Below are 12,478 nucleotides of genomic sequence, written 5' to 3'. Positions count from 1 at the left end.
TGTGCACAACAGAGCTTTTTATTAACACTTACCTAAATCCAGAGGTACAGGAAAGACAATCCAACTTCAAAGTGTCAGTTCAACGACTGTATCAGTTATTTGATAAGTTGTAGTGCACAGTTGGAAAGAAAGAAAGGTGAATGAACCTCCTGGTGTGTCAACGTCATGACTAGCTGGCATGTAGTAACATGTAATGTACTATGAACTGCTCTGTTGCATAAGAAGGTGTGTACTGCTGCAGAAAACGTCCCTGTTGTATAATATATGTTCTGTACCGCAACAAGAGTTAATATTTAGTTGTAAGCACAACACATTGATCTGTTGGGCCATCTAGTGTCAAGTTAGTGTATTTTATGTTAAATTGCTCTTGATTGTTTACCCGAAGAGAACAGTTATAAAAAACAGTCAATTTCTTCACAGCCTCCTTTGGGCTTCTAACCCCTTAAAACTAAGTTACTTTGTAGACCTCGTCACAGGTTGCATACAGGGGATGGCCCAGTCTAAGAGAGAGTTTTCCCTCACATAATGTTTTATCTTAATACTTCTCAGGGACTTGAAGATGTACAGTTACACAATATTCAAATGCAATCAGCAAAGAATACATCAATACATCAATACAGTTCTAAACAAACCAGGACATTTTGGTGGACTGATTTGCTCTGATTCTGGAGAGGTTATCAGGCTGGTCAAAGAATAAAGGAAGTCCAACTACAGGAACAGAAGCTCTGGACAAACTCATCCAAGTCTGCAGGGAGTGGCTTTGGGGGCTTGCACTGAAATCCACCCATGTAGATTATATTTGGCATTGTTGGACGTGGAAGTAAAAAATAAAAATGCATCCAGAAAAACGTTGAGTAATCCACATCGGGACCAAAGTACTTTTTAACTACTGGTTTGTAATGAGGTTCTGTAATGTATGACATTGAATACATCCCTAAAGAAAACACACATTCCATGGCTGCTTTACTTTATGTGTGCATTACAGAGCTTTTTATTAACACTTACCTAAATCCAGAGGTACAGGAAAGACAATCCAACTGTAAAGTGTCAGTTCAACGACTGTATCAATTATTTGATAAGGCGATGAATGCACCTCCTAGTTTGTCCTTAAAAGTCATTACTGGCTGGAATTTAGTTACATATAATGTACGATGAGACTGATTTTAATAATTGTCCTGTTGTATAATGTGAATAAATTGAAACGGATAAACAAATTGATTGTTTATCCGAAGAGAGCAGTAATATAAACCAGTCCATTTTGTCACAGCTGCTGCACCCGTGTCCTAAAATAAAAAAAGGTTGTAAAGCTTGTAAAACCTGTAAAGGTTGTTGAGTAATCAGCTCTCACCTTTTTCTTCGTAAACTCAATACATTTTGCATATTGCTGTCACATGATACTCTAATCCGTTGGAGTGTTGACCAACCTTCTGGGCAAAACTACATTACTTTTTACCTCTCGTCACAGGTTGCATACAGGTGATGGCCAGGTCAAAGACACGGTTTTCCCTCCCAGAATGTTTTACCTGAATACTTTTTCAGGGACTAGAAGATGTATAATTATACATATACTTATTTACAATTGTACATCTTCGAATTCAAATGCAAAAATCAAGGTTTAAAAAACATAAACATAATTATGTAGAAATAAATTACCTTGTGCTTTAATGTTATTTTAATCAACTCATGACCCCTCAGATGTATTTTGGGACTTTGTTGGGGGTCCTGACCCTCAGGTTGAAAACCACTGCTCCAATCTTTGCTTAGTTGTAATAACTTAAAATAAAAGGGATTTGAGGTCTTCTGCTAAAGTTAGGATTTTGGTGTTTATAGAATCAGCATCTGCATGACAAAAGCGTAAAGGTAAATTGAGACCTTATTTATAATGTTCTCTATAGGATAGGAAGACAGTTGTTGATGTGGCACACACATGCATTTTTTATTTTTTTTGCTTGAGAAAAAGAGAACACTGAATCACACACAACTACAAAAGGGACCAAGGTTGATCTGAGAGCTAAAAGAGGAGCTTTAATTATACCAAGCGAACAACTTGCCTGGTAATCAAGCATTTTTCTGAAAGGCATTTGATTAATCCTGTTTTCGGGGCCCAACGTCAAATATTTGCTAAGCCCTTGTTTTCCTGCAAGTTCCCATCAAGTACAGAGGACACTATAAATGGTATAGCTTTATCATATTTTGCACAGAGGCCCAGAAGCCATCCAGTACTTAATAAAATAATAATTTTGTCCGTCAAGCCATGAAAACCTTGCACTATAGAGGGCACTAAAAGCATTTAAAAGCTCGACATAGGACCACACAGTTATGTAGTGCATTTCATATTGTTCTGTTGTGGTAAAAAAAAAATGTACCCCCCCCAGAAAACATTACACACAGGCTTTTGGGGCCCCTGGAGGTCTAGTGCCCCCAGGGCTGATGCTCACTTCTAAATAAAATGATGTCATGTAATAATAACTAAATAACACAATACGATAAAACATAATTAAGTAATTCAAATTGTAGTTGTAGACTGTCAGTACTGTCAGATTCCAGTGACAGTGTTCACCAAAGACCTAACCCTCCAGCCCTTTGTTGTTGTTCTCACGCTAATGTGCGAGATCCGTAGACCCGACTCAACTGCGCGGTCACATTCCGCCCCGACTTCCCTTCTGCCAGCGGCCTGGTGGTTTGAGATGAGTAGAAGATGTCGGTTTCGGGTCTGAAGGCCGAATTGAAGTTTTTGGAGTCCATTTTTGACCCAAACCACGAACGATTCAGAATAATAGACTGGAAACCAGACGAACTCAGTTGCCAATTCAACGTAACAGGAGAGAAGCCGCTGATCATTCACTGCAACATCACGGTGAGTCCAGGCCACAAGCTAACCACCGACTATCGACTGGAACCAAATCATTCCGCGGAAGGTTCCGTGTTTACAAATTAACTACGATTTCAGTCTTCACTTTTTATTTTCATGTCGTGTTTGAAGCCACCAATATTAAATAAACCGTGTGGATTAAAGAAAACAACACAGCACTATAGTGCTAAATGTACTTTGGAAAAGTGTAGAAGAATACGTCGTTTAGGAACGACGCTGCGGTAGCTCTCTGCTAGCCTGTTAGCTCGCCTTGTTAGCCTAAATAACTGCTACTGTTTGCTACAGCTGCTAACTTTCGAGTTACTGAACTGAACCCCTATCTAATTTAATGTTAACATTATTTAACGTTTCACAACATCATGGCTGTTTTAACAAAAATACATTTAATAAGAACGCATTTATCTACACAGGCATACGGCTGAATGTTCCCGTTCATATATATATTAAATAGAGGCGGTTTAATGGAGTGTTGTTCCACTGTGTTTTTGTGCCTTTTCAGTAAATAGACGGATCCCTGTGACGAACGTAAAATACCACTTCACGGTTTTCTTTATCAGGACACCAAACTACGTAGAAAGCGACATAATGACAACAGCTAGTGTTCACTATATTATACTTAACTAAGAATGTGAGCTTAGCTGTAAACGTATTATGATTACGTAGATTTTATTTTTTAACATGTATTTCAACACCAACTCTTTGAAGCGGTATGTATACATTATCAGTATTGTAAATAATATTGGCGCGTGTGCAGAAAGCATTAAGTCAACCGTGAGGTTGTGTAGGTGATGTCACTAACAACTGAGGCTCACTCTTTGTGTCACTGCAGCTGTATTTGTATGGTTCAGGGGGTGCAGATCACTCACTCACTCACTCACTCTCACACACACACACACACGCCATCCTGACCACATCCTCCTCTCATCCACACACGCAGTTGCACTTCTGCTCGATTTTTGAGACACACAGACATGGCCTGTTAAAATGTTTTTATAGGCCATGTGTGTCGAGACTCAAGCTGTGTCAAGTCGTCCGCATCGACGCAATCTCTAAGATGTCAGAGTGCATTCAGTAATCGCAATATGAATTTAGGAAATAAGAAGTGAGTAAGTCAGTCAATCCGGTACCCCAAGCTCTGCACATTTCCCATGTCTGATTAGCTGGATCATGTGTGGTCATCACCCACCTGATTTAGACAATCAGTTATAAGGAGAGCAGCTAGAGATACACCGGCTTGTATGGGGCCTCATCCAATGTGAGTGTCTTCTTTGAATTTGGCTTTATGATGATTAGTGCTGATAGAGAGATGGCTCAAATGTTGAATAGCGCTCAGTTCAACACACAAGTCATGATTATGCCTCCACTTTTTCTGAATGCTCTGATACACGATGCTTGGCGCTTGACAACACATACGTGTCTGAAAACCAAACTGATGCCACAGTCGTCATACAAGGTAATTAAAATCAAATTAAACGGTTATTGCACAGTACTTTAAACCCTACGTGACTAACATCATACTTATACAACTGCCGTTTGTTGGTAAATTACTTTTGTTGGCGAGTTGTAAACATGGGAGTCTTTCCTGTCTCTGACAACCGGTCCTTATATTACATGACACTGTATTATACACTCCCAGAGTCATGACCAACCCATCTGTAACCTTATACTGAAACATCACCATTGCTGTATAACTAAGTGCAGTATTTTCCATTCTGGAATTTGGACATGGGATCCTTACCACTAAAAAATGATTACCAGTACGCTACTTACCGTACATACCACATAGCTTGAGCTCACTTGATGGACAACTATATATATTTTACTTCGACTTTACCATAATCTCCTGGAATGAAGAATTAGCCCTTTATCATTCATTCTGTTGCATCTTCAGTCATCAACTGAAGGTTGAACATTATTTAGGAAATATATTAAGATTGAAGATACAGCACTGGAGATACTCCCGCCCTAAAGCTGGCAAATCATTTTGTTCACTGGGTGTCTATGTGGGCTACGGCATTCTGTCTGAAATCCTTTATAGCTTTGAGATATCCCTAGACAACATTTTGGTTTGGTTAAGTCTCTGTTAAGTGTTAAAATACAATGTGTAGACAATAAAACCATTAACGTGCAAGCATGACTTGCTAAATTTCCATGTCCCGCTGTTGACTATGTTGCAGGAATCTTATCCCTCAACACCCCCAATATGGTTTGTTGACTCCGATGATCCGAGTCTGGCCGAAGTGTTGGAGCGCTTAGAGGATGTGAGAAAAGGCAGCACATTGGTAAGTTGGCTGATGTGGATCCAGCTTCAGAATGAGAATGTGGACAGTGGAAACTTGGTAGAATTGTTTAATCGCAGTAATTGATGTCTTGTCTTCATGATTCCACCCGCAGCTCCTTCAGCAGTTGAAGCGCCTCATCTGTGATCTCTGTCGGCTTTACAACCTGCCACAACATCCAGATGTGGAAATGCTCGACCAGCCTCTGCCCACTGGACCGATTACCCAAGAGCGAAAGGTACTCACTTGAAAAAGAGTTAAATGTCTGTGTATTGCATTTTAAAACTCAGTGTTTGTCAACTCACAACGTTTCTCATCACTGCAGCATGGGCCGTCAGATGAGGTGACATCTGAAGAGGAGGAAGAGGAAGAAATGGGAGAGGTACCTATGTGTATTAATGACAGTTCACTGCATTCATATGCTTCATAGCTTAAAGGTGCACTTTGTTTTACATCCTGTTTCTAAACACAATTGATACGCTAACAGCAGGACATTGACCTGGACCAAGACCTGGACCATTACGACATGAAAGAAGAGGAGCCAGTTGATGGGAAGAAGTCAGAAGATGACGGGATAGAAAAAGAAAATCTGGCCATCTTGGAGAAGATTCGTAAGAACCAGAGGCAGGATCACTTGAATGTAAGCGCTCATTGGGGTCTTTTCTTTTCTTTATTTAGTTTTGGTGACTGTAATGTTACACATTCTGTTCGCTGAGAAGGTCGAAACACTGTACTTCAGCCCGAATAATGTTCACAAACTGTAACTACCATCTGAAAATGACACGATAGGAAATGTTGATCGCTGGATACAAAGTCTCATTCTTTATTCCTTCTGTCAGTTTCATGGTGTTCAGATCAACACTAACACTGCTTCCAAAATGCAGACTCATCGTTCCTTTCACTGCTGACACTGTGTGGCTGCTGCCGCGGAGAGAAAAGCAAGGCCGCCCAGCAAAAAGTTTAGTTTGCATCGGGCAACGCAGAGGATAAAAGATGTCAGCTGAAATCAGGAACAAAACACCAGGCAATAGTCGGTTTAATGATCCAACGTTAATTGCTGAAATTATTCAGATTATATAAAGGTCAACATCTTAAAATAGCTTTTATTGGAACACTTCACGATCTAACGTTTCTCTTATGGGCTCATAGAAGAAGAGTTTAGAAACTTGAAAATGCTCAATTGTAACATTGTCGATTGACAGTAGATGCACAGGACCTCCACCTCGGGATGTAGTATTCTGTGTCTTCTTATTTGTCCCGGTGTCTTACTGTCGGTGTGATTTGTGTTGCAGGGTGCAGTGTCTGGCTCTGTGCAAGCCTCAGACCGCCTCATGAAGGAACTCAGGGAGATCTACAGATCACAGAGTTACAAGACAGGTGACTACAGTGATGACTTTTAACGTTTGAACATCTCATCGGCAGATTGAAGTAAAGCTCTGTGTTCGTGTGTTTCGCAGGTATTTATTCATGTGAACTAGTCGGTGACAGCCTTTATGAATGGCACGTCAAGTTAAGGATGTAAGTGCCCACATTCATTTGCTTTTACATTTTCAAATATTGTGTTAAATGTAGTTTTTCCTGTTAGATTTGACTTGTTGTTCTGTATTACAGGGTAGACCCAGATAGTCCGTTACATAGTGACATGCAGGTCTTAAAAGAAAAAGAAGGAGTGGACTACATTCTGCTCGATTTCTCTTATAAAGTGAGTCCTGTCATAATATTTGTCAATCGTTTTATTCGGGGGAAAGAGTTTTCTCGAGACTCACGGTTTGTTTGTTTTTCTTCACATGACAGGATAATTTTCCTTTTGACCCACCTTTTGTCCGGGTTGTGTCCCCTGTGCTCTCCGGAGGGTGAGTGTGATCTCCTCTGTTTGCAAATGAAATGCTCTGATGACAGTTCAGTCCCTGGGACCTGGTCCACATTTGTTGTGGGCACAATTTTGAGAGGAATTTTTGGGACTTCATTGGGAGAGATTTACTCACAATATTAATTTGTCCCACTGTGGATGAAATAACGATGTGTTGATACGGTGCTTTGCTTGCTTACAGCCTAATGTGAGATCTGTTGGATCCTGGTTGAATTTCTTGTTACATTCAAAAGTTGCATTCACAACTGCTCCTAGATTTAAATCCCCTCTTTGCGAAAATCTCTCCCACAAGGCAAATCAAGATATTGTGAAGCACAATTTGAAGCACAACAAATTTGCAAAAAGTCAAGTGAACACTTTCTTGATCCAATTAACCTTCCTGGTATATTCGTGTATATCATGCAACGCTCAACCTTTATGCTAAATCTGTATCTTTTCATTGCAGTTATGTTCTAGGAGGAGGGGCCTTGTGCATGGAGCTTCTCACAAAACAGGTTTGTAAATGACTTTGATACATGGCATTGCGTCATTTTACTCAACTTACGACGGCAGAATGAATGTCTTTCTGTGTGTTTTCAGGGCTGGAGCAGTGCCTATTCCATAGAATCTGTCATTATGCAGATAAATGCAACTTTGGTGAAAGGAAAAGCCAGGGTGCAGTTTGGAGCCAATAAGGTAACTGACGTCGTTGGTCCGGTCTCTGTCCGATATTCAGAGCATGGACACATCATCAAACAACTATGTACTATGTAAAGATATAAGCAGAGAATGATGTCGCTCTCCCTCTGCGTGCGTTGTTATCGGAGCTGCTTTTACACAGCTGGGCTGGCTGTGCATGTGTTTAGTGCATGTGATCGCGCCCCACTCGTTGGCTCAAGGCCAGTCAGCAAAGCACAGAGAAGCTCGGACTACAACACCCACAAGGGAGAGCGACTTCCTTCTCTGCTCAGGTAGACATCATTACGATATAATAATGATATGCTGCTATATTTCTGCTCTGAATATTGCATAGAGAGCCTTTCAAATGAGCACGGTCACACATGACAAGTATTTTTTTTATCATAGTTGAATTAAATCATAGTCACATCCATCATTTGTATCTTGTATCCAGATGATTTAGCTGTAGAGGAAATTCCATCAGACCGAAAGATGGCGAGAAAGAGTTCTAGGAGAGAGAGAGAGAGATGCCAGATACCAACCAATTTCTGTGCACCTAACGAAACATTGTTTGTTTTTCAGAACCAGTACAATCTTGCCAGAGCACAACAATCGTACAAATCCCTTGTGCAGATTCATGAAAAGAATGGTGAGTACATGTTACTGTTGGGCCTCAGTAGACACACACAGTGGTTTGGATCCATCGGCAAAGGGGTTTGTCTTTCTGTCTTTACAGGCTGGTACACACCACCTAAAGAGGACGGATAAGGAGCTGCTACTACTATGCACTGGGAACATGTCTTTGGGTCAAAGTATCTTGTTTTCTTTGGAATCCCCCCCCCCCCCCCCACCCCACCCCCCCTCTGACTGAACTGGGAATATATCATCTTCCTGGCGGAAACCATCTTGTTGACTCATCTGACAAGTGTTCCTTCGCCGCGGTCCAGTAAAGACTTAATTCTGGTGTCACTTTGCTTCTCCCCTCAGTGTTTTAGTAAGGAGGAGGACGTGAGGATATCACTAGTCCTTCTAAATATGCTCATTTGTCTTTAAAAAAAACATTTCTCCCTTTAATTTTGGGGAAGTGCTTTTTCTTTAGCTGCTTTGACAAAGTGGGCTTCACGACGAGTCGGTTCCCCCTCTAGATGGGAATTTTAACGGAAGTCTGATACTGAAGCTCTCGATGTGGCGCCTCCCTGCACCTGTTTTTGTTGGCCACATTATCCCCCCCCCCCCCCCCCCCCTTTTCTTCCTTTTGCAAACTAACTGGTACATAATTGCAAATATTATAAAGATATTATTCAGCTATTGTTTTTATTATTTGAGCATCCTAGACAATAAATAAATTTCATATTTTGGAAGCTCATCTTAAAACTGAGATGAACTACCACTCGGTGTCTTTTAGCTCTTACTTTTTAAAACGTATGAAGAATATCGGGCCGAGCAGAATTAAAATGCTGGGATGTTGTTGAACTAAGATTAACTGTTGTCTGTGAACAAATCCACCAGTAGTTGATAATAAAACAGGGCCAATGGGCATGAAATATCTCAGAATCTCCATGTTGCATATCTTGGGAGGAGAAAACAGAAATATTTTCACCAGATGTTAAGATGGCCGTTAAGTCGTCATTTTAGAAGTTTTAACACGTCTAAAGAGCTTCTTTTTTGCCTCATATGTTACTCCAACAGCCCCGCAAGCGCTCAGTTTGGTTATTGGTTTTTATATAGATTAAAGCTGCAGAGGTTGATGCTGAAAATGACGCCCTGTGTGTGTAAACAGCATATTGCAAACGGGCCTTTTCTCAACCGCCGTTATAAAAGGTAGTTTGATTTCCAGCAGAATCGCACTGGGATCGGCTTTACAGAAGGAATAAATGAAATTGTGTTTAGATGTGTTTTGGATTTTTTCCCATAATATCGCTCCAGTTTAGCAGCAAATTAGTTTTTCATATCTTTTGACATACATGGGTTGTAGTGGTTTGCTCCCCCGGCCCAGTTTAGATTTGAAACTGATTCCCTGTTACGTGACGTCACGCGCAGCTGGCTTCATCTCCTCTCTGCTGTTTTCTCAGCCAACAGCTAAACAGCCACCATTTGCAGGGCTTCCTTTGCCCCAACGATGTACATTCAGAAGTGAACTGAACCTCTCTGATATTGTACGTTTCAACTTTGACCATGCAATATACAGCAGTAGTACTTCATCACTGCTGCTGTTCCCCATACTGCAGAACACACCGTATCTATCAATCTGTCGGCTCTTTTGCAGTTTATTTGTTAACACTGTCTGCAAAAGTATGTTGGAATGGCAACTCAGGTAACAAACAATACTTAGGAGGGGAATCAGTACATGTTGAGTTTGTGGATTAATTAACGCTCTGTACTGCTGACGTTTAGGCTTACACACACACACACACACTGATCTGATGTCAAAAACAGATGAACTTTACAATTATATGGGCCACGTGTTTCTTTTAATTCAAGCAATGTTAGCGGAAGGACTTTAGCAGAAAGATGCCATTTTAACAGGATTGCAGTAGCATGATGACCACCCCATGTAATGCTCAATGATGTCCCACTGTAGTATTTAATGCTTTGTTTTTGTTTTTGATCCCAAATACTGAAGTAGATTTGATTTCAGCATCTGATCTTTAAATATTCCTGATATATAAAAAAACATTTGCACAACTGGCAACAACGTGCCTGTAGAGGTCAAATATATCAACAAACCCATTCTGAGCTAAATATTTCAACATCAGGAGAAATCATTTTTTTCTCAGCACGCATCTCGTTGTTACACGTCTGATGAAGCTGAGCGGGGACGAATCGCCAGGTCTCAATATCAAGAAGTGTCCTCATCTAAAGGGCCGGGACTCCCGTCAGATATCAGGAGACCAGAGACATTCACGCTTATCAAACTGGGCTGTGTTTTGAAAAATATTAATTTATCTCAACTGTCAATTTTTCCAACAAAACATGATCAAGTCTGGCACCGTTGGCCCGCTTTGGTTTTCTTTTATTTCTCATTTTCCATTTGAAGAAATTTTGACCATGTACAGTAATTTGTAAACTTGCATCAAGTTTATGAATAAAGAATTTTAAGAGTATTGCTGTTTTACTGGTTTCCCTGTGTATTCTTTTCACTGTTGCTTAATGGATTGCCGATGTATTGGGCCGATGTTGATATTTTATTTAATGAATAAAATAATTTACTGCTGTCACAACTGTCATACTGATTTGATTTTGTATAAAAGTGTTGTTTCCTGTCTGACAGCCTTGCAAATCTGCATCGGAGACTTTCATCGGTCTGGGTTTCATTGAACATTTGCGTTTACAATGACTTGGATGACGAAGCATAAGAAACAATTGCCATTCAAGCACCTGAAATTTAAATCAATATGCTATTAAATAATTGGAATATAGTTGCAATTAGATAAACATCCAACTCCACAAACCCTTGATTAAATATATATATATATATTATTATTACTTTATTTTAAAAGTTGCTCCTCATTTTTTGTTTGTTTTCCCTGGAAAGTCCAGCAACACCTGTCTATGAAGCAGAAGTCCATCCTCAGCTTGGTGAAGTGCATTAAGTAACTGGATACATTAAACCTGCCTGAGCCAAACCACAACATGCAACATGTTTATTTTGAGGGAAGACACTTTGAATTATATTTAAATCGGTATTAATCACGAGTATGAGTAGATCACACTGTATCTGACTTTCTGTCAGTTTTAACCAAAGGCACAATAAATAATTCAAATGTGGTTGGAGGGCAGATGAAGCTTAGAAACATTTTAAGAATAGAAGGGTTTTATACGTTAGCTGTATGCTCTTATCTGTTCATGTTTTAAACTTTGTGGCAGGTTTTTAGTGTTTTTAAGTTGTGTTTTTCATCAATCGAAAGGTAAATATCACCTAATATGGAGGTTCATGTTCCTTCAACATCTACAGCAATGTACAAAATCATCAAATAAACAGGATGCAACAATAACTGTTTAATATCTATTAGGGTAAGACCAAATAATACAAAAGTAATACACAAAAATGTATTTCTCATTTACTTCACTCATGGAGACACAGCCTCCTCGAACCTTTCATTCACCTAATTACAACATGTTTCTATTGAATGTGTTTATCCATGGCAAATATTTACCTCACCTCAAGTCATATATTTATATCTAGTTATGATATAGTACATGATAATACATATCAAACAACATATACAGTACATGTGGGAACATGGGGGAGTTCATGGGAAATGGCTTTCAGAAGCGTTGATACAGCAGCATGAAATGCAGAGTATTAGTAGTTGTATCCAATATGCACTGCAGCTCCTGCTGCATGTTAACTATACAGCTGTAGTTTCCATAATCACATAAGATGTGCTGTATGTACATATGGCAAAAATAATAATAATTATAAATAATTGGTAACTCTGTTCATCTTTGTGCAGACTTCACACTTAATTTATAGAACCGATCAGCTAAACGTTGTGCATTTGCTAACAGGTGAGCATGTGGATGCTACAGTTTACAGGGTTATACATAACTACTGTGTGCATCTGCTGGTGAACATGTTATGCACTTGTTAAATTATACTAGTGGTGTCCAACTTGAAAACAGAACCATTTTTCAAGTCTAAGCAATTTATGTTATGGTCGTTACTACTCACTTCTATATTTAAAGCCTGCACAACAGGACCCCACTTGATCCTAATTACTGTTTAATATATGTATGTTTAGTTTGCACTGATGTCAACAGGTAACCCTGAGCAAAACATTATCCATTTATTTTTTT

General features: G+C 39.6%; 1 protein-coding gene across 1 annotated transcript; it reads left to right on the top strand.

Moving 5' to 3' along the window:
• The first annotated feature begins 2,610 nt into the window (after positions 1-2,610).
• Positions 2,611-10,782, top strand: LOC142947601 (ubiquitin-conjugating enzyme E2 Q2-like). Its single transcript, XM_076089277.1, has 13 exons — positions 2,611-2,857; positions 5,050-5,154; positions 5,267-5,389; positions 5,477-5,533; positions 5,639-5,791; positions 6,444-6,528; positions 6,609-6,669; positions 6,763-6,853; positions 6,946-7,004; positions 7,467-7,515; positions 7,601-7,696; positions 8,261-8,327; positions 8,415-10,782. Exons 1-13 carry the CDS (start codon positions 2,699-2,701, stop codon positions 8,444-8,446), a joined length of 1,137 nt encoding a protein of 378 aa, XP_075945392.1. The 5' UTR covers positions 2,611-2,698; the 3' UTR covers positions 8,447-10,782.
• Positions 10,783-12,478: the final 1,696 nt, after the last annotated feature.

The sequence above is a fragment of the Anarhichas minor genome, unplaced genomic scaffold (assembly GCF_050575085.1).
Source record: "Anarhichas minor isolate MPS153535 unplaced genomic scaffold, ASM5057508v1 ptg000011l, whole genome shotgun sequence".
Lineage (NCBI taxonomy): Eukaryota > Metazoa > Chordata > Actinopteri > Perciformes > Anarhichadidae > Anarhichas > Anarhichas minor.
Note: the sequence above shows the minus strand (reverse complement) of the source record. Positions and strands in the feature narration are given on the sequence as shown.